Source organism: Melanostigma gelatinosum (genome assembly GCF_949748355.1).
Source record: "Melanostigma gelatinosum genome assembly, chromosome: 14".
Taxonomy (NCBI): Eukaryota; Metazoa; Chordata; class Actinopteri; order Perciformes; family Zoarcidae; genus Melanostigma; species Melanostigma gelatinosum.
The window spans coordinates 20,500,807-20,522,970 of record NC_136647.1 but is presented as its reverse complement, the minus strand read 5'-3'; the positions used below and the strand labels follow the sequence as shown (position 1 = coordinate 20,522,970).

The window sequence follows — 22,164 nt, the reverse complement described above, 5'->3', positions numbered from 1 at the left end:
CAAGACTTGATCAGCAGCCACTGACCATTTACAAATATGTCTGTGTGTGTGTGTGTGTGTGTGTGTGTGTGTGTGTGTGTGTGTGTGTGTGTGTGTGTGTGTGTGTGTGTGTGTGTGTGTGTGTGTGTGTGTGTGTGTGTGAGGAAGAGAGAGTGACGAAGATAAATGTCGCCTTCGGTCAAAGAGGCTTTAGATGAGGTCACCTTTACTTCATCCTGTCACACTCCAGAGGATTATGCCACGGTCTCTGTTCCATTAACCTCTGTTCCATTTATTCTTTTATTAGGCCAAACATATTCATTATTTCTGCCACAAACACACACAAAAACAGCTGGATTCTTTGCATTCTTACTTCTCTTTGTGAGTCAAAAGAAGCATTTTACAAAAAATGTTGTCAGAGTCCCAGTCGTCTCCCCTGCGGGGTCGTTCTCCCCCTCCGCAGAGAGAGAGGGCGTTAAAAAGGAGGGAAAGGACAGCAACAAGCAGCAGCTGATAGAAGGGCTGCCCCGCACACAACACAACAACAGCATTGTTATCTGAGACCGACCTAACGCCTTCTCCTCCTCCCCTCCGCCGTGCATGTACAGTATCTTCACAGAGAGCCTCCCGCAGAGTGCTGCAGGACATTCTTTTTGCAACATGCTGATTTTCACGTCCTGCAAAGCCAGTTGTGCGAGACACAATGGAGGAAAGTAGAGTCAAAGTACAGCTTCGCAGTTCAGTGGTGGTGGAAGGTCTTTTATTATCAAATGATATGGACAGGTTCTAGTTTAAAGCAGTAGATTACTCACTTATTTTAGCAACCTTGTTGTGCCCCACTCCTCCATTTTGAATTTTGCCTGCGTTAAAGACAAACAGACTGAGCTGTAAAGCCGACTCCATGTTGTTCTATTGATCAATCGCATGCACTTCTACTTATGATGCAGACATCTTCTTCCCCAGTATTTATTTTACCTACAAGACGGGCTAACTCAGCTCCTTGTGCCACATTTTCTTATATTATTTTCAGCATCACAAGTATAGGAATGCCTGCTTCCACAATGTTATTTTATTATCATATATATTTTATTGTTGTATCACAATTACTGCTGCCGTCATGTGTATGCAGCATTGTTCATGCTGTAGTTGATGAAGGTGGAGATCATTTAAGCTACTTTTACCATTGTTTAGTCTATAACATGTTAGCTTATCATATGGTTTGTACATAACAACTTACTGTACAATGTAACTTGTGAGTAAAGCTGTTAATTAATATAGTAAAGCACAATATCTCTAAAATGCAGTGTAGTGAAAGTATAAGATAGAATACCAAACTTTTGAATTTAAAGGAGCTAAATTCTAAATTCTGATCATTGATATGGCACAACTGTTCACAATGTAAAGATGTAGAGGAGTCATTTCACCTCCCTCACGCTCCGTCTGTGTGTGTTGTAATCCGAGTTATTCTGTGCTTTGTTTAAGTAGCTGGTTACAGCTGATCACGCTATTCCGACTGACGGAGTAGTCGCAGACTCGTAGTGCCCACCCGTTGGTTCCCCCTAAGGTTAAGCACCGTTGCTGTTGTTTGTACTGTTTGCGCTATTAGCGCCATGTTGTTGTTTGCACTGTTAGAAATGTTAGCGCTGTTGATTTGTTTGCGCTGATTGCGCTGTTGGTAATGTTGCTGTTGTTTGCACTGCCGGCGTTGCTAGAACCGTTGCTGTTGTTTGTACTGTTAGTTGTGTTAGCACCGTTAGCTTCTAGCCGCCAGCTCAGCTGTCGCCATATTGAGAGGCGAGTGGAGGCAACAGAAATGCTCTGAAGTCCGTCTTGAGCTTAAGTCACTTTCCTTAGTTACATTCCACAGTTGTATATATCAGATTTTCATTCCCTGCTCATGAGTTTAATGGATAAGGCACTGACATATATTATTGATATTGACAAAATATGTCTTCCATAGTGAGGCTGGCACTTCCGGGGCAGGATGTGAAACTATACAGAGTTTCTATGTGTTACATAAGTATAGGTTTGCTGTCTTGTGACTTGGAACTGCACACAGCTTGCTTTAAACTTTACTTGCAAAAGGACGTATGATAACCTGTCTTTTCAATACATCAGCTGTAAGATAATGTTCATAACAGTGATATATATCATGAACCGGCCCTAAAAGGCCCTTCATATTTATTATGCAATCAGCAGTATTCCTAGTTCGGCTGTTTTTTTCTGTATCACATATCTGTATCACTACACACACACACACATCTGTGTCATAAAGGAGAGATCCTTTTTCAGTCGAGATTACATGCAAATGTAAAGGACGGGACCCCAGCTCTGTATCTCTAATGACATTCTAAACAAGTTAGAATTGATACCTTGTGTACATCCTTACATTTCTGAGTTAAGTACTCAAAGACCATAAACAGCCAGCAGAACTGGTTGCTGTTATCAAGGTTTACATTTTGACTACAGAGGATGCTTCTGCTGATGCTTCGCTAAAGCTTGTTGCTCTGAGTGCTAACAAGAGATGCACCTAATTCATGCGTTACCCACTCTGGCCTTTTGTCTTGTCAAGTGGACCAGTGGGGTGAAGTAAACTCCCGATGTCATGAACATGACAATACTGGCAAGCATCAGCATGTGACTTGCCTCATTGTTTACACCTCTCTGCCCACGGGGAGCAGACTGAATGCTTATATTTGGATAAAGTGGGTGAATCTACAGGGTGTCAACTGGGGGTTGGGCTGCTTGTCTCTGTTGCCAATTTGCAACTCTCTTTAAGAAGATGAATATATTTCTACATTACACCGATTGTACCTTGAAGTCTGTGACTATTGCAACTTAGGCTACATCAACACTGCTCCGTTTCCATTTGAAAACGCATATGCTTTGCTACGTTTATACTGAGCATCCACACTAATCTAGAGGGTTGGGGCACCGGAAACGGAGGCCGGATAAGTTTGAAAACTCCAGAGTTACCTCGTAGTGTGGACAGGCCGAACCGCATAAGTTTGGAAAGGATGACGTAGACAGACAACCGCGTTTGCTACTTAATTGGGTCTTCGTAGTCACGACGTGTCCTTCCATGATTCGTCACGCCTCTATCACATGACCCGCTTCCGGAAGAAAACAAACAGCCTGGTCGACCAATGATTCGTTTCAACATGGATAACGGATTACAAGTGTTACTGGCCTTGTTGTCTTTGCTAGCAGCTGGTGTGTAGTTAAATTCTGCATTTTATAATTGCACAGCTGCTTACATCCGGAAGATGCAGCTATTATTGGAACGATTAGCGAGCGCCGTGTCCAGCGGCGTTATCAGCCCTACGGTGCAGACTTCTGAAGTCCCGGTTATCTAGTAAAGTTTGATTTGTAAGTGTTCATTTTAAAGTAAATTTGATGTGTGAGAGAGCGAGAGAGCGAGAGACACAGAGCGAGAGAGAGAGAGAGAGTGAGAAAGACCTGCAGCCTTGTAACTAAGTTTGAAAAATAAAAGTTTTAGAATTTTCCACGATATTTGACTGTGTGAGTATAAAGAGGAAGATTATAGAGGAAGATCGAGTATCAAGCACGACCTTATATTGTCAAAGAGTACTATTATACTGTTGTATTTTCTGTAAGCAACCAATCTTCCTGTTTACCCGCATGCTCAGTGTACATGAATAGTCACATGATATTTGTTTTCAGGCGGGCTAGTGTGGAAGGAAATCATTTGGAAAACGATGCTGAAATGCCCGTGTGGACGGAGATTGTTTTCATTTCAAAACCCTGTTTCAAAACAGAAACGTATTAGTGTGGATGCAGCCTTACTCTTTTGTTTTTTCCTCCTCACCCTTTTCAGTAGGGTGGAGTATTGGTTTACTTGCAATAACCCACCTTGTAGCATTATCATTTTCATATGTCATTAAATGAAAAAGTAGGCTTTGGGTAGTTGAAGTAGGTTGCTCTGGAAGTAAAGGAAATCTTGGCAATGTTGTCAAAGTTGATGTTGCAAAATTTTACAAATCACCAGAACTTTTCCACTGCCATGATTGTGTTCACACCTGATGGAAGAGCTGGGCCGAGGGGCTTCAGAACAGCTCAAAGATACATCAATAAGTACCATATTAACCGCTCTTTGAGAAATTCAATAAAAAGAAGTCGTGATATATAACTGAATGGAATTACAATATGAAAAAAAATATGGCCTTGTGAAAATAAAAAGAGAACAAGCATCTTCGAGCACAAAACAATAATAGTGGGCCGAATGCTGCATCCACCTGTAGTTGTTTTAACTTCATCCAGTCAGCAGGATATTGGGCCAAGTTTGAATTAAGAAAGATTGTGTGTTGTTGGCGCTGGGGCTGTTGAAGAGCATATCTTCCTTTCTTCTCGCCTAATTTTCAATGCAAGTATTCTGATTGTTGAGAGCACGTTGCCTCCTTCATGTGATGTATTTCCTGCTAAAACAGGATGTTGGGCCGTCCAAAAGGCAGGGAGGGATAATTTAAAAGTAAAAAGAGGAGAGGCATTTTTTTTAACTATGCTGATTTTGCGGGTTAATTTATGCTTAATCTACTGGAAATCATCATTAACATACGCATATCCAAATATTTTAATAACACTTTGACTAAAGCACAGGAATACACCAGAGGATATCTGTTGTCTTTGTTCATATTCCATAAGCCAAGGATGAAATCCAAAGAAAGGTTATTTAGAAAATGTAATAATTGTCCTAATGTCCAGCTAAATATAAAATATAAAGATAAATTGACAATTATTTTTGCTAAATTAGTTAATATCTCACCAACATGATAACGGGCATTCGTGAGTACAGTGCACATAAAGGGGAGTAAATTACATGAGCTTGTATTAACAGTTTTTTATGAATAGCTTATAAAAGAAAAAAAATAGCCAGAGAAAATTTTCAATAACAACGTGTCGTCATTTTTAAGCAGTGCGTTAACTGTCACGGTAACTAGCAGAGTGCTCGGTGTGGTACTTTTCTCGGGGCTACTGGAGATAGAGAGAGAACTGTCAGGGTAGTGTCTGTCTCATTCACTCGAGAGGGGGAATAATGCACGTCTCCGTGCCGAAATGTCTGTGATGACGACTTCCAACACAAGTACGCTGCAGCGCCGCCGTGGTTGTTTCCACTGGAGTCATATTTGGACCCGCACGCTCACATTGCGGCGAGTGGACGGTTGACAACACTGCGAGAAGGTTGCACGAGAGCGTACGTCTGTACCCACATGTACCCTGTCGCCATTTTCCCCCCAAAGCTAAAATACAAAAGACTTGGCTGGGGGAGCCACACACCCCTCTCTCAATCTTCTGCTAATAGGCCTACAAATAGCCTCATTTTATTTTTATCACTCGTGGTAAAAGGCACATAATGGGTTTGCCTTTGACATGTATTAAAGACAGTAGCCTACTTGCGCGCGTAAAAATGTAGCATTTTGGTGGGAAACACAGGCGATTTCTGAGCGAGGTGGAAGTCAAGATTTAATGACAATTTTTGCCTTGTTACAGCAGATGGCTGCACAGAAAGACAAATGGCTCGCCGCGTTTGTTGATTGACGTGTGACGTACCCACACAGGTATGAGCTTCGATTTGAAATTGCGTTGCTGACCACTGGGTCGTCCAATCACCGGGAAGTGGGGCGGGATATATCCCCGTCAATCATGCAGGAACTATGACGGTTTGAATAGGGAGGGAGGGGGAGAATCCAATCCGGTTTGAGCTAGTTCTTCTTCCAATGGAACATTACCGTCGCTGCGCTGTATTAGACTGTACTGGTACAGCTTTATCCAGAATATACCACTGTATTTTTCTCCTGTATTGAGCAACATTTAGCTCTCTTTTCTTTAAAAAAAAAAAAAATCACCCCACACAAACCAGCCATGCCTAAAAGGAGCAAAGTGAGTAGAACGACATCTTTCATGCATTCAGTAATACGGCGTTTATACCCCCCAACTGCAATCTGTAAAACGGGCTCGCTACAGCTGGCGATCAGAGTTGTTAAAAATGTTGCTACAAATGTTGCTTTTTCTGCTCCGGGTGAATGTGTACAATGTCGCCGCTTGCAGACAGGAGTTTAGTTGGCGTGTAGCGTCTGTTTTGATGTTCTCAAGTGGCCGATTCTCGGTGCTATCTCTCTCGAGCAGTGATTATCTTTGTGCCAAGTGTTTTCCGTGTGCTGGGGTTTATATTTGTACTGCGGAATGGTGAAATGCACAATTACAATTGTGCATAAAATACGTTTACTACCAGTGTAGGACAAAGCGGGGTCGTTTTATCTGTCGACGGGTTGCTTTTTCTGCAGAGAAAGTTGGCGGCATATTGATTGTATCCTATGGGGGTCGTCACGCTGGCGACTAAAGTTTCGAAAACGTATACTTTAATTAAGCGGCTGTTATTTGGTGGGTGTTTGGCTTTTAGGCTAAGCTAGTTGTTTTTGTGTGGGCATCGAGTCTTTTTTACGGCTTTCTTGTGGATCAAAATATATATTTTTTACGATAATATGTTAAATTCCCCTTCCCTAAACCTAACATGCATGTGTAGTTTTTGTTAATGAATGGCCGCCCTTATTATCGACGGTGAAAAAAAAGCATTTCTTGGAAGGCGTTCGTCGTGTCAGCCGAGTGTCTTTATGTGTGTTGTCGGCTCAGGCCAGTCGAAGGGTTATGCAATGGCGAGCCTCCGTCAGCAAAGCGCCTGCTCTTGTTGCTGGGGGTTCTAGTAGATTCTGCTACCAGATCGACAGAGTCGCCGCTGAGCGTCTCGGAGTGACTCTTTTCAAATTCGTGGCGGGAACAGCTCGCTACACAGCTCGGTTTCGCTCCGTACACTGGCAATCCCGCTTATTACCAATGAATGGATGTGTTCGCGGGGAGGCGGAGTCCGCCCCCTCCTCCACCGGAGTTTTACAGTACAGACAAATCACTTGCAGGAGCCGAGAGAGCACGACCACAGGCCGCTCTTTAAACTGCACTTTTGTATATATAAGCAGGTCAAACTGCTCTTCTTATTTCCGTATTGTTGTGGAGACGAATGCACTTCCACATTGATTCATGTTAATGTGTTGCTAAGTATTATTTCTAATCGATATAATGAATGTAAACATTCTGATTAATAAGAAGTGAGTCTTCTTGCTCTTCCAGGGTTAGGAGCTCCATTGTTCCAAGATTTAGAATAGATCTCAGCCAATCACAGCGGTTGTTCCAACCTAAATCATGTATGAAGGTAGCTGTGCAGCCATAGGCTAATGTTCTGTCTGGGAACGCCCACTTTTGAGTTACATAACTAATACTTAAATGACCCACCCCCCACCAACTCAACTCACCATAGGCACTATAACCTGATTTTATTTCTTTTTTTGTCTTTCACAGTCAGGAGGAGAATCCGTGGTGAGTCATAATTACACCTTTTTTTTCTTTTTCTTTTCTTTTTTTTACATATCTGTGATATATATTTTTTTAATAAATAAAACAGTTAGTCTGTGTACCCACCAGGGGTCAGTAACACCCTGTCAGTGAGCGCAAAAATCACCCTGTCGGTTTACTCTCTCTCTGCAGGCCAAGAGGAGATCTCTCAGGCTGAGTGAAGTGAGTAGAAACAAGCCCACACTGTCACAGGTGATATGCATGCCGTTCACTGACTTCTTATGCTGACGATTCTTTTTTCTTTTTTTGTTCCAGCAGAAACCTGTACCTGCAAAGGCAGAGGCCAAACCTAAGCCAAAGGTGAGTTTTTGTATTCATTACCTCTGATTAGATTCATTTATTAGACTCCCGACTGTTGACTAATAAGATGAATATTTTTTGTTTAGCAGAAGGCACCTGTTAAGCCTAAGAAAGCCAAGGAGGTGGAGAAGGCCAAGCCAGAGGAGAAAGCACAAGAGGCCCCCGCTGAGAACGGAGAAGCCAAAGCCGAGGAAGAGGTGATGCTCGAAGCATCGTATATAAACATGCAAAATCCACCCAATCTCCTGGGCGATGAAACTAAAACACTTTTAAAATTTGTTTTCCAGGCACCAGCTACAGAAGAAGCTGATGATAAAGATGACGCGGCAGAATAACATCTCTCAAACCACATCTTTTACCAGTGCTCCCTGTACCTCTTTTATTGTACAATTCAGGGGAATATTTTTATCAACTATTTTCTAAATACAGGTTTTTTAGTAGTTTGATTGTAGAGAACACTTTTTTTTAATGAAAGAAAAAAAATGTCAATTTGGAGAAGGGAATTTCGTCACATCCCACAATTTTGCATCGCCACAAAAAATCGCGGCCGTTGTTGTTACTGTCAGTGGATTTCATTTCAGTTTTTAATGTGAAGGAGGGAGGGTGCAGGACAGGTTACTGTGTCGGCGCCAAGCACGGCGTTCACAGGAGCTGGGGCAACAACCGGAGGAGTTTGTCCGCGTGGATTACATTCCATATGCTTTATAAGGGACAGTGTATGTAATCTGCCGGGGTGGGGATGGACAAAGTCACAGGGCAACTCATTGTTTTATTGTTTATAATGAAAACAGTGTTTTAGAATGTTTGTACGCTTTGTTCTTATATGTTAACTCTTGTACTCGTGCAGTTTTCTTAAAGAATTTGATCAATAAAGCTAAAATCCCTAGTACTGGAGCTCTCCTTATCAGAACTGTGCATCGCGTGTGTTGGTTGTGTCTCTGTTCTGTGATAGCATTGCAATAAATTTGTATAGCTGCTGTGAAAAAAACAAGGTTTTCAATCTTTCTATATGCAGTGTGTAATGGTACATAGTAAGGATGGTAAAAATGGAATCTGTTTTCTTAGCCAGAATAATGAGGTGTAACCATCAAAAAAACAAAACCTGTTGAGATTGGCGTCTTAAAGGCCAACAAACTGTACATTTATTTGAGATGTCAAATGCATACCAGCAGTAGCAATATTAATGTGGGTTTTAGATATCTGTATCAAGTACAAGTGTGCAGTTCCTTTTATTTGTTTATAGATGTACCTGTGTAATGATTGTTATCAACAAATAAAACTCGGTTGGTAGTTGTTGGGCTGTTTCATTCTGGGGTGTTGGTTGATGATCGATGAGAAGACCGCAGAAACATTGCAGTAACTGATGCAGTAATCTAAAAGCTAAAGCGTAAAAAGTTCAAAGGAGAAAAAAAAGAACATGTAAAAATGCTAGATTCGCTTCAGAGTCAGCATTGATGGTGATTTTATAAGCGGTATATCACTAGTTTAGTTCTGCAAGAATGTAAAGTGCAACAAATTGGAGATTGTTAGTGTATAATGTCTACATGTAAAATAAAGCTTTATTTAACATTTGCATTTTCAAGGTTTACCAGCAAATGTGTCTTCAAGGTGAAGAGGACGAGTTTAAGTTCAGTCCAAGGAGTGGCGCTTCACTAGAGCACTAGAATAGCAGTACACCAGCATCATAGCAGCAGAAACACGTGTGTTGTTTAGCTCATCCCTGTAGAACCATTTAAAATGTCCCCAGTCACCTATTAAGCCACTCTTAAAACACTGGTCTTACAAACTATCCCAACAAAAACAGACGAAGAGTTTCAGCACCGCGGACAGCTCCTCACTGGACCCGCGGTTTATCAGCTCTTATTTCCCCCCCCAGCATTTTTACTTTGACCAGATTTGTGATGCCTTCACATCACCTTCACAAAATGATATTTACCCTCTGTGTTAGTAAACAAACCGATAACGTGCGCCATTACGTATCTCTGATGCAGTAGCGGTAGTACGTTTACTTCCGGCTCTGCTGTGATTGGTCGTTGGAAAAGGTTACGAGGGCGGTACATGGAAGATTCACTTTACCATCTTCTCCTTCCCGGTGCAGCCGTCAATGTTTTTTTTTTTCCCGTAATCACACAGTACGCAAACACGCTACACTTTGTTTCACTCAGAACCACTAGACCACTTGCTTCTGTTGCTAAAATGCTAACTGTCTGTAAGTACAGCTAAGGAAAAACGCCATGAAGAGATCCCTTCCGGATGCTCAAGTGATGGGGGATAACATGCACAGTCCTTCACACATGCATTCTCTGGGTTCACCTGAAGCTAATGTGAGGCCACAGCAGTCAAACATATTGTCTCCCTCCCACAGTTCGTCTTTTCTGTCAATAAAAGTCTCTTTGTGGAGTGTTTCCCCTGCAGAGCTGCAGTGGAGCGGAGAGTAACACCAATACAAACCTTCGTAGTAAAGAGGATGGAACTTTGAAAGATACTCACATAATTTGTGTCACTCGGATTGCAGAAGATTCAATGGAATGCATTTTTGCACATTACAGGGACTTGATTTCCCGCCCCCATCACTTAAATTGGAAATTGCATGAGGAGGGATCCTTTCCCAGTCAGAGGAACATGTTCCAAATGTCCATATGTCCAATATAAAACCCCTGGGGTAGGGGGGCCCAGAGAGAAAGCAGATCAGCAAGCGATGCCATTTGCCATTTAGAAAATATAATAATAACCCCTCTCAATTTCCAAATTATACCATTTTCTCAAAAAGGCAAAACCAGCTCCGTCATGGTTTTCTTTGTTTTATTGGTAAAATAGTCAGTAACAACCTATAACAAAATAATACCCTTATTCTGCACGAACCATAAATAAAACGATTCAATAAATGAATAACTTTGGTATTTCTGTCCTATTTAAATTTGCAATGACAGCCTGGTATGCCGATATTGTCCAATGTCAAGTCTCTATTTGATCATGTGACGAGACGATAAGATATACGGTCGCTAGTTCAGGCGCATAATCTGTCGAGCTGAGCGACCAGTCATGCCTTTGAAACAAAAGACGAGAGGAAAGAACAGGAAGAAAACAAGCAACGGTGTGCCTGTGTGCTTTATAACAAGTTGTTTTCATACATACAGTCTCTAAAGCAAGAGACAGAGCTTAACTACTGCTAGTTAAATCAAACAAAGTAAACTTCACATTTATTAGATGTCCATGGTACAATCAATTTTCGAGATGAGAACATTAAAAGTAATATACAAGGCTTCCCACAAAACATCTGTACGCAACCAACAGTGGCAGTGATTAAACACCTGTACTTTGATGTTCGTCTATCTTTAAAGACACGTCCGATCACACAGATGACCCAAGAAGTCTGCATCAGGGACATTCTGGATCATGCAGCACACAACTGTGTATGAAAATAACATGCTCTCCTATTACTTCATTTCAGTGAAATAATGAGCATTTTACAGTTTTGACACGTGCTATGATATTGGTGCATGTACCTCGACAAATAATAGTGTAGAATACACAGGCCCATCAGTAAACATTCAATAGGTTACATCCACTGAAGGCAAGATATGAGCAGCAGCACGCATCCACTTTCTCAACAAAATCAACTCAAACCTTCACACACTTTCATGTCCATGTTCTTTTTAGTATACAGCCGTCTTAAATGTTAAATGTCTCCACATGAAAACTGCCTCTAGGATGAACTCAAAGTAGTAAAAAGGACCGGTGTGTGGGTTCTATTGGCAGAAAGTTAATATATTAATTATGTTTTTATTGGTGTACAACGACCTGAACATAAGAATCACTCTTCAGCTTGGAATGAGCCCTTTAAATCTTGTCGTGTTTCTACAGTAACTCAGAACGGACAAACCAAACACTGGCCACCGTAGTTCTCCGACACGCTCGGAAAGGGAGGGGTGTTCAGTTGGTTGCAATCTACAACTTCACCACTAGATGCCACTAAATCCTACACACTGCTCCTTTAAAAGATTAGCTTGTGATGAACAGTTTACATCTGCCATCTTCGTGGTGTTGAATTAGGGATGCACTGATCCGACTTTTTCAGTCCCGATAACAATACTGATACCTGGGCTGTGGGTATCGGTGCGTACAGAGTACCGATCCGATACCATGCAGTGTTGAATTAATAAGCTGTATGCCTCACTGCGTGGCAGAGACTGGGATCATTCTTTGATGTGAAAGGCAACACCAGGTTTGACTTAAACACTGCTTTGTAACACAGAATGTTACAAATAAATACTGTTATAAAAATGTACTGAATTGCTATTTTAGATCATTATTCATTTTAATAATAGTATGCTATACCATATCGTCCTATAGCCATAGACATCCAGCTATTTGAGTCACTGTCAGACCTATATCTGATATCAGAGCATCTCTAGGTTTAATGTGAGGAAACATCTGTGTGTGACTAAAGGACCCGATTGTGAATCTTAAGTTTGTTTTCCGAGGTTAGTCCGTGTGACAGTGGTTTCGTTAGGTTTAATTGGCGTTGTATTAATGTGCAGTATTCTGTATGAAGAGCCGTCACCAGAGAGAGACTGCTGTCTGTGTAGTCACACGACAGGACGTCGACGGTTGGCTTATTTCAGGAAGACACATTAGTCAGTTTTTTCCGCGATTCGTCCCATCTTGGTGCGTATGTTGCGTGCGAGGAAGAAGGCAACGGTGGCCACGACCATGATCACCTCGGCAACCCAGAAGGCCGTGTCCCAGCTGTGTTGCTTTGCGATGGTGCTGAAGGGAAGGCCCGCCATAAAAGCCCCAACTGCAACAAAAGGAAAGCTTGTTTGGTCACGCGAACGTGTCAATGCTGGAATACTACAGCAGGTGATACAGGTGTTTCTGCTGGTTTATGTGAATTTACCATTAGCCATCAGAGCTACAACAGCATGAGAGGTTCCACAGAAATTTGAAGGAGCACTTTCACTGGCTATCACCCCGAACAAGGCGATCGGTCCGTAGGAAGAAAATCCAAACACAGCACCGAGGAACAGGATCCAGATCTGTGTGCGACAACGAGAAAACACAGTGCTCTCCAACACTTTCCTAAGATTCAGTACAGCAAATCTTTTATACCCACGGAATCCTTAACATCTTTGAGCGTACCTGTTTTTCTGATAAACCAACAAGGACAGAGACAGGATGAAGGACTTGGACCCAAAGAGGAGCCCCCTGTGCAAACACAATGAGCCCCTGTAATGTCCACTTCAAGCATTTTAGAAAGTAAAGAAATGAAGTTGCAATTACCGTCGGCATCTCAGGTGTGATGGTGACCCTGAAGAGGTACATGGACACGCACATACCGGCCATCATGAAAATGAGCAGGCCGTGGCGAGGGTTGCCGTGGGTGCCCAAGCCTTGCTGGAGGAAGTCAAAGAGAGGATGGTATGCAACCCCGCTCAATAATCCCAGTCATGCTTTGCCTGATCTAGCCAAGCGCCGTTACTCACCCGAGCTACGGCTCGATCAGAGAGGAACCCTGCTGCAAGGCTGCCCACGAAACCCCCCACCTCCAAGGCACTCATGTAGGTACTCCCTGTGGGAAACAAAGCAGCTGATGTCAGCACCCCTAACCAGTCAGATGTAAAACCAGTGAGAGGCGATGGACAATTTAAAAAAATGCACACCCATGAGAACAGTCTGGCCTTTCTCCTGCATGAGGAACAACTGTCCCCAGTCAGTGGCCGCTGTCTTCACCCCGAACACCACCAAGTAGCCCAGAGACAGCAGCCACAGGAAAGGGGAGAGGAGGAACTCCCTCAGGGTGCTCTCACTGTTGCCTGGGGAGGGGATAGACGTTCACACGGTCAAATGAACTAGAGATCAGCAATGGGTCGATATACATGCAGCACAGTATGCAGTAAGGGTACTGGGATGTGTGGGTTATATGTTATAATAGCTTACTCTACACAGCATACCAGTGATACTCACAGAAATAAAAATAAATTGAGACAGTGGGATTTTTATTTGCACTTTGAACGTAATTAAGGTATCAAAATGCATGAACAAGCATCAAGATGGACTAATAGAGCTTGTTTATTAATAAAAAATAAAAAAAAGTACCGGGTGAGGATCTTTACTCGGGGGTCGTCGAATAAAAGTCTTATAGTCCCCTCCCAAATTCCCACAATGACACAGATCAAGGAAGGATGGATTAGGAGACTTATATTTAACCATGAACACAAAACTAGAGAGTGGTTGTTATTGATGAGGTACTAACGGCTCTGCCTGCACGTGGGAGGACATTACTGATGTCAGGATCAGAATTATTATTAATGACCTCCTCTGCCTGATCTGCATAGTAATAAGGGTTTCGGGGTTACAGCTGTGACTGTGTATGTAGTTGTAATCCATCACACTCAGGTGGTTAAGTAGTAATAATGGTTGTCATTTGGAAACACACCCAAAGTCCAATCGACAAATTATTTCCGCCACAATTAAAGCTACTACCTTTCATTTTGTGTTGATTTTGGCGGTCCCTGTGGACAACAGTGGTGGGCTTTGTTGACATAGTCATGGCCCCCTGCGTGTGCTTTTAGTGCATGTTAGTACATGTGAGCGCGCCCACTGATTCGCTCTTATAAACCTCCTCACACTGCAGTATTAACAGGGCCCCTTGGATGCTGCGTCAGTTACCAGACTTTGTCATACAGTCATTTGACTAATTGCAAATATCGCAAGCGTGGTTGTTGGGTCAAACCCACTGTTGGAATGTTGGGAGCTAACACGGCACCATGTGACTCACATGCTTTGAGGTAACCATCCTCAGCTACACAGGAAGTGGCCTCTTTACCCAGTGTAAAAACCTGCTGGCTCTCCTCTCTTACCTCCCTTAGCCCCCTTCTTGGCCGCTGGCTCGATGCTGGGCAGGCCCACGTCCTTTGGCTCGTTCTTTATGAGCACCACACAAACAAACGAGAAGGAGGCGCAGAGGATCCCCGACATGGTCAGGATAGTCCTCCAGTCGTAGTACTGCAGGAGCACCGTGACCAGGATCGGACCCAGACTCCCGGCCAGGTTCATACTGCAGGACAGAATAGACCACCATGTTCCAAACTGGGAGGGCTCAAACCACTGGTGGAAAAAGAGACGCAAAGAGAAAGCAAAGCAGAGGATGCCTCAAACCCTTCACTGCAGGCAGAGAACGCAGACTTATTTAAATAATGTCATTTTAATGCATGTTTAAAACCATCATGTACTGTACGTATTGTCGCCTGCTTTCCATGTTCCACGTTCCTGAAGCAACCCACAGGTCATGGTCAGAGACACGCTGATTCACATCTCCGCCAGGAGAATCGTGCGATCACTCTGGTTCATGAGTTTGTGAATGAGTGTGGACCTCTGCGTCTGTCCACAGCTTATCTCCCATTCTGCTGCAGCAAACTGCATCATATTTGGTGTGCCCTGTTATGGCTGCATGATAAAATACATCACACGTTCTCAAAAGACCATTAGCCCACTGTGGGTTGTAATCATTCAACATTACAGCATTGGTCGCTGCAGACACACCTGGCAGAGATCACCTTTCTAGTTAAATTGTCTTTCAGAGGCTAAAATAGCATAATTTGCATTTTCAGCACTTTCTTTTGCCAAATTTCAGACCATGCTTTTGTTTTACTGCTGCTGGAGAAATGGCATCAGAACCACACACCCTCATGATGTAACACAGCTGAAAACAGCCATGAGCATTCCTCATGCAGCATACCCAACAGAGTAACCAGTAACTTGAGAATCCACTTGGCAAATACTTAAGAGCAGACCCCGGGCTGAATTAACACCATGTCGATCCACAGTGTGCGGATGTCAACTCCGCTCCGTGGACCAGGAGCTACAGAAGCCATGGCCAACTGGTGAAGACTTGGAGCTATCATAAGACTGTTTGAGAAAAGGGAAACACCTTTGGTCAAAGTTGTTTTCCTTTCAGAAAGATCTGCTGAGGATCTTATATAAATACTTCCTCCTATAATCTGATCCCCTTCAAGCGTGCTGAACGCATGCCAAAGCCAATTTATTCCCTCACCTTCTGAGCACTGCTACTTTTAAGGCAGCTTCTCGGGTCGACTCTGAGCGCAGAACAGCTGAATGAGTCGGGCTTTGCTCAAAGAGCGTTTGTTTTCAGAGTCCTGCCTGCGATGCGAGCCATTCACCAGAGCTTTATGATCCAAAAAGCTGGTTGTGAATGAGGCCTTCGCAGTTTGTTTGGGAACCCTGTAATTTCTCAAACTATCACCACTGCCAATATCACCACCACTTGCTAGTACAGCGAGAAAGACAGACACCATGTCTGGTTCCCACACTCCGGGTTTACACCCTTTCAACCAGCTGCTCGGAACAATCGCAGGCTTCACGAGCGGCCTTGCGTGTCGAGAGCGGGACATTTTGCTGAGTAAGGGGGATCTGTGTCGCACGAGGTGGCAGGCGGTGCAGTGTTACCTTGCGCAGCACTTTCCCACACGGGGGCCAGCCGCAGCCTTGGCCCAGCCCGTTGAACAACCAGAGCAGGGAGAACATGGGGACGGTGGAAGACCAGGAGAAGGCCACGTTGATGCCGCCCACCAGGAAGAGGCCGATAGAAAAGAGCCAGCGGGCGCTGATCTGGTCCGACAGCACGCCGCTGATGAACTTACTGATGGCGTACGCCATGGTCTGGCTGCTGGTGATCAGACCTGCAGAGACACAATGAAGGTTACCGTTAAAAAACAATGTGCAAAGAAAGAGACTGTAGCTTCGTACCCACGAAGGCAACCAAAGATGGAGACTTCAGTCATTTCACTGGCAATAAGATCAAACCAGTAGGACTTAAAAGACATCAAACATAGCAACGTGTTGCATTAGACATTTACACGGTTCATGTGCAGGGAGGATTTGGGGTGAGGGTGACGATTCCAAGACATGAAAGAGTGAACCGACTGGTGGCCGTTCAGTTTGCCACACTGCATGCTAATGCCTTTGCACTGTGCTTGGATAGCAAGCTAAATGAGACAGATTTAGGCATTTATTGCACAGTGTCTTCGTCAAACAACAGCCTCGTTACAGACCCAATGATTGCTTGAGCAAATATTACTTAACCAAACAAAGAAGAAAAGATGCTATACTCTCTCACCCAAGTCATCTTTGTCCAGTTCGATCTCCTTCATCACAGAGGGCATGACGAAGGAGAAGGTCTTCCTGTTGAAGAAGTACAGCGCGTAGCCGATGAACATGCAGGAGAAGACGGCTGCTCGATAATAGCCGTAGCCTGTGGCCCCCATGGTTGCACTCTGCTCCGAAAACACAGACGCACAACTTCGGGGTGAAAAAACGAAGAAGTATTATTTTCTCTGAGTCGTGTATTCAGTGGATTCTTGTGTTTGGGTCCAATCGAAGTGAGAGCTGTTGGGACTGTTGTTCTTAAAAGGTAGAGGTTATTAACTACTTGTTTGCACTGGGACGGCGGAGACAGGACGCAGCATTGGCTGGGCGGCGCTGATTAAATGTTCTCCATGAGGAGGACAAACACTCCTGACAGCTCTCTTCTTGGCGGCTGGAGGCTCGGGCTGTCTTATCTGTGAGGCTGCTGCTTGCAGAAAACGAGGACAGAGGGAGGAAACCTTACACCGACCTATAAAAACAAAAACACCATCATCAATAACAAACAATTACAACTGGTCATTCTGAAAACTGCAGATACTTAGCACATGGACACTTTGGTTTGAACGAGTAGATAAGACAATTGAATGATATTTATTTTGGAAACAACAAATGACACACACACACACACACACACACACACACACACACACACACACACACACACACACACACACACACACACACACACACACACACACACACACACACACACACACACACACACACACACACACACACACACACACACACACACACACGATAAAGTGACATTCTCGACCCGCAGCTTGGTCTGTTTCACTCGTCATATAAATACAAAGTTGCTGCTCTAACGCGTTCGATCTGTTTTGGGGATCTCCAGGCAGCAACCCCGAAGATATCAGGTGTCCAATAGGGAACTCACATAACCGAACGCGGTTTGTATCTTATTTTCAAATATAAAACGATACGAGGAAGCACGAGGACCTCAAACCGCCTGTAAGTGTATCCATTGCCGTCATGAATCAGGAGCATTTAGCTTTGTGTTCAACTTAGATGACACACTGTATGTACACACTTCAACCCCCTGGAGTTGACCTTCCTGACGGAGGCCTGGCACAGACAGCGCAGACGACAACATTACACATGACAATGGACTGAAACTCATTGAACAGGACCATTCTTCGCCCCCGTTGGTACACAAACACCCTCAGCTGGTGAACGTTACTCGTGGCGAACTAAAGTGTGGGGCTGCGGTCCTTTTATCAGAGTGTCCTTCGGGGCTTTAATGTCACCAATCGCCGATATAAAGCAAGACGTATCGATGCTCTGCGCCGTCGGACACACCGGTCACCGTGTCGCTTCCACGGTGAGTGGGGGGAAAAGACATTAAAGCTGGTTACCTTTCATTCGCGTTCCTCTCGCTGATCCCATCCATGCAACAAAAAAGGGACGACGCGCGTTCATGAATCTGCAGCTCGTGAGCGCGTCACCGTGACACACTCGCAGCAGCCAGCGTGGCCACGAACCACCGCACACTAGTTACAAATGTTGCACTGCGAGCCTGGTGGCATTCCTCACGCAATCAATCCATGCCACCCGGCTCCATTTAAAACATGCGACTTTAAATGTGTCATTTCTCACGGCGCTGCCACGGAATGCGTCATGGTCCAAAACCGTTTCTGGATCAGTCAGACCTGCAGAATAAACATCGGCATAGTCTAGGATCTAATATAAATAGGCCAATATTATGTAGATCTATTGTAGAAGCTCAGCATTTAGCGCACACTGCTCACTACTGCCATCCTCTGGCGGCGTTACTGGTTTAACGTCTGACTGCTTTAACAACATATTTTAATAGTCAGCAAAAAGAAATGCACGAGTATTAATAGTATAATTATTAGTGAATAGTTCTAGCAGAATTATAAGTTTATTTTAAAGTCATAGCAGCGATACAGCTTGTGCGATGAGACAGCAACCAAGCTGGAACGATGTTGTATCAGGTCACCTTCAAAGCCCAAAATCACTGCTGGGAAAAAGGCAAACTTTAGTCTCCCGTGTGTTTGTAAGGCCTCAAAAGTGGGATGTCCTCGAACGCAACATCTGGGGCCCGTCTGGCAAAGAAGGATTCATGAATGAAGTTGGATGGGTAAAACAGTGCTGAGAGGACAAACTTAAAGCTCCACTAGATATGGCACGAAAAAAAAAAGATATTTTCAGTACAGTAGGCCAGTATTCAACAGAGTAAATTTCATTTTTGAAACAGTTCACAGGAGATTTGATCTGTGGGCAGCAGTGGTGGCAGCACCACTGCTGATGAGAATGCAGATGAATTGTCAGAATGGCTGTTAACGTGCAACAGTCTTTGAGCAGAGTAAACCTTTGGGAGACCTACGCTCAAACGCTGTTAATTATAAAGCTTGAATCAGGTGAATAGCTTAGCTTAGCATCATGACTGAGCTGCATCAGGGCACCATAAGCTGGACTGTACCTCTTCACTGACAGATCGAGAAACATCCTGACTGTAATATAATGCAAAGCATTGCATTGTGGGATTGTTGGAAGTGTAAGTAGTGTGCATGTTATGTCACTTTGAATTTTGAGAGAACTGTACAGTGCATACATTTTACACTCACTCTGTGTCCTATATCCAGACTACACACTAATTCTAAGCAGAGCATGCACAGGAAAAGTGACAAAATTCAGTGTGCAGACTAGAAACAAATCCTTGATTTTAAGTGTGTTGCTGTTGGAGACTTTTCTCCTGGATGGTGGTGGAACACCAAAGACATTTAGGAAAACTGAAAAATAACTGTTGAAATTGAATTGGCAGTGACAGTCTAAGAAGAGTGTCTTGATATCCTGTATACAAACTGCAAAAAGCAGTATGCTATATAGGTTAGTAGTATATAGGGCAAAGACTTCAAAAAGAATGGTGGAGGGTAAATATAGTGCACCAATGGGGAGTTGTTTCAGACACAGGCCAGGACCCTGAAACTGAAGCAGGTGAACGGAATTCCACTTTCATTTTATTACTCACACCTGTGCTTTTCTGACGTGTCAAAATGTCCCTGCTTGGCGAACAGGAGTAATTTGTTGCCAAGCAGGGACTTACTGTTCACCAAGCAGGGACTTACTGTTCACCAAGCAGGGACTTACTGTTCACCAAGCAGGGACTTACTGTTCTGGACAGTGCTGTGCATGCTCTGCTTAGAATTAGTGTGTAGTCTGGATATAGGACACAGAGTGAGTGTAAAATGCTGGAACTGAAACGCACAGATGTACTGCACAGCCGAGTTATTGACCTCTTTGTAAAGAAAGAGGAGGATGGACTTTGTATTTAAATAGAACAGCATTTGTTAAGTGAAACTGCTTTTGTTTTCTTTATATCTGCAGTGTGTTAAGTCTGGCACATGCTTTTTAGGGAGGTTTAGGGAAATGAAATTCAAATCATTAAATACACATACTGTTGCCCTGTACCTTGGGCCGTCCATGTTGTACTGAACTGTGTTCTTCATTAACTGCACTGGTTTGAAAAGAGAAACCCAGAGGATGAAATGAAGACAGGAGGGTTTTTGCTGAAGAGCATTCGTTTATTTTCCACAGGTTACTTCAGAAACAGGTAATTATGTACAACATCTGGAATGTTGGATAAATGCATATCAATCATCTCACTGTGGCCGTTTCCAGAGAAACCTTAGAAATACTCGCTATACATTAAGAACAGTTCCTCTGCATTGGAATGTATTGCTGGTTTTACAATCGTGAGTCACTAATGCTGATGATTCTTTTCTCAATGTTTTTTGAAGAGTATTTACAATTTGATTAGTGAGGTCTAAAAACAGAAGACTGCTAAATAAATAAGAACAATACAGGAGCATAAGAAACCGACCCACATGAGTGGCCAAGATTCCAAAATATTTTCATGCCAGACTACAAGGCTTTTGAATCAAGAAATAAAGCATTATATCCCTTACAAATTAGTAAATTCTTTACCAATAAAAGACACCATTAATTCAATACATTCAGGGGTTTTCTGCAACAGGCTTACTTGGTCTGGTATGACCAGTAGTTTATGGGCGGCGAATGTTTCAATGTAACCTTTAAATAGATATGTTCACTGTTTTAGCATTTATCATTATCACATACAGGCTCACTTTTCTACAGCATTTCAAGTATTCAGCTATCACTGATTGTATTAATATGATATAAATGTGACTGTGGTACTGAGCTGTTGCAATTAGCAACAGTCATTAGTGACCTTATAGTATTTTCAGAACTCATAATATAACACCACATCAGTTAAACTGAGAGTTTTGTAAATACATTTGGTTCAGGGGGGAGACGCTGTTTCAAATCAGTGTTCAATTTGCATGATATCTACTGGATAGAAATCTCAGTCCAGCTCTCAGTTGGATTGTTATGATCACACACAGACGTTTGACAGTAAAGCGAGAGGAAGACTCTCCCACCCTTCCTGCTCCCAGACTTATCCCACCGACTGATAATGAGCAACAGACTAAACGTGTAAAATGAGGTCACGGCTGAGAACAATACTGTCTTACTTTCAACACAGTCTGCAGTCTGAGTTAATGTTACAGTTTCACCCCGCACAGTGTTGTCTTGCTTAATTGGGGAGATGGGATGATTGTGTTTGGAAGAAGAAAAGAGGGCTTCTTACTAGTAGTACTGCAAGTGAGACTGTGGTGCCATCTGTTGGCAAAAATATATCAGTGAATAAAAAGTGAATCAAGTTACAATACTGCCGTCATGTGGAGGTTGTCCAGATGACATACATGCATCATTAGTGTCCCTTGTTTTTAGAAATGTGTCGCAAAATGCACCACAAAGTGATCTTCTCACTATGTGCATATAAAGTTGAATATTAATAACAATTCAAAAATAAAACTGTGATTTTATTACTTCACAAAGCAATAAAATAACAGACGAGGGCTGCTCGGTATCATCCAGTGACAAATAAAAAGCCCCACATGGTACTCAATTAAATGAGATCAATTTGGGTTTCATGAATTGTGCAATCTTTGCATGATGTCGTTGGAAGCATGCAGTGATTCAAGTTTAGTTTAGTTCATGTCTACTGCCTTTCTATTCAGTATGTTATATAATAAATCAACAACAACACAAATGAAACTGCTGACATGTTTCATTCTTGGTTGAACCTTGTATGTATGCTCTGGGTCAAGATGATGTGAAGTTTATCATCACAGATCACACACATCACATGGCGCCTCCACCATTTTAGAAATGGAACTCTTCTTGCACCATGGCAAGATATAGCTCAAAGAAGGAACATTTGAG

General features: G+C 43.1%; 2 protein-coding genes across 7 annotated transcripts; one reads left to right on the top strand and one right to left on the bottom strand.

Annotated features, from left to right (window-relative positions):
* Window positions 1-5,698: 5,698 nt before the first annotated feature.
* On the top strand, window positions 5,699-8,994 carry hmgn1b (high mobility group nucleosome binding domain 1b). 4 transcript variants are annotated; one of them, XM_079283128.1, is made up of 6 exons: window positions 5,699-5,877; window positions 7,348-7,365; window positions 7,534-7,563; window positions 7,660-7,701; window positions 7,791-7,898; window positions 7,989-8,994. In XM_079283128.1, exons 1-6 carry the CDS (start codon window positions 5,860-5,862, stop codon window positions 8,034-8,036), a joined length of 264 nt encoding a protein of 87 aa, XP_079139254.1. In that variant the 5' UTR covers window positions 5,699-5,859; the 3' UTR covers window positions 8,037-8,994. The 4 variants fall into 4 exon arrangements, with proteins under 4 accessions (XP_079139254.1, XP_079139253.1, XP_079139252.1 ...); XM_079283127.1 differs by having other exon boundaries at window positions 7,788-7,898; XM_079283126.1 differs by having other exon boundaries at window positions 7,657-7,701.
* Window positions 8,995-10,777: 1,783 nt separating this feature from the next.
* slc37a4b (solute carrier family 37 member 4b) lies at window positions 10,778-18,344 on the bottom strand. 3 transcript variants are annotated; one of them, XM_079282811.1, is made up of 11 exons: window positions 18,249-18,344; window positions 17,153-17,338; window positions 16,841-17,022; window positions 16,171-16,403; window positions 14,565-14,811; window positions 13,365-13,517; window positions 13,188-13,273; window positions 12,985-13,098; window positions 12,844-12,909; window positions 12,602-12,740; window positions 10,778-12,502 (listed from the first exon to the last, which is right to left on the bottom strand). In XM_079282811.1, exons 3-11 carry the CDS (start codon window positions 16,986-16,988, stop codon window positions 12,336-12,338), a joined length of 1,353 nt encoding a protein of 450 aa, XP_079138937.1. In that variant the 5' UTR covers window positions 16,989-17,022; window positions 17,153-17,338; window positions 18,249-18,344; the 3' UTR covers window positions 10,778-12,335. The 3 variants fall into 3 exon arrangements, with proteins under 3 accessions (XP_079138937.1, XP_079138936.1, XP_079138938.1); XM_079282810.1 differs by having other exon boundaries at window positions 16,841-17,338; XM_079282812.1 differs by lacking the exon at window positions 12,844-12,909 and having other exon boundaries at window positions 16,841-17,338.
* Window positions 18,345-22,164: the final 3,820 nt, after the last annotated feature.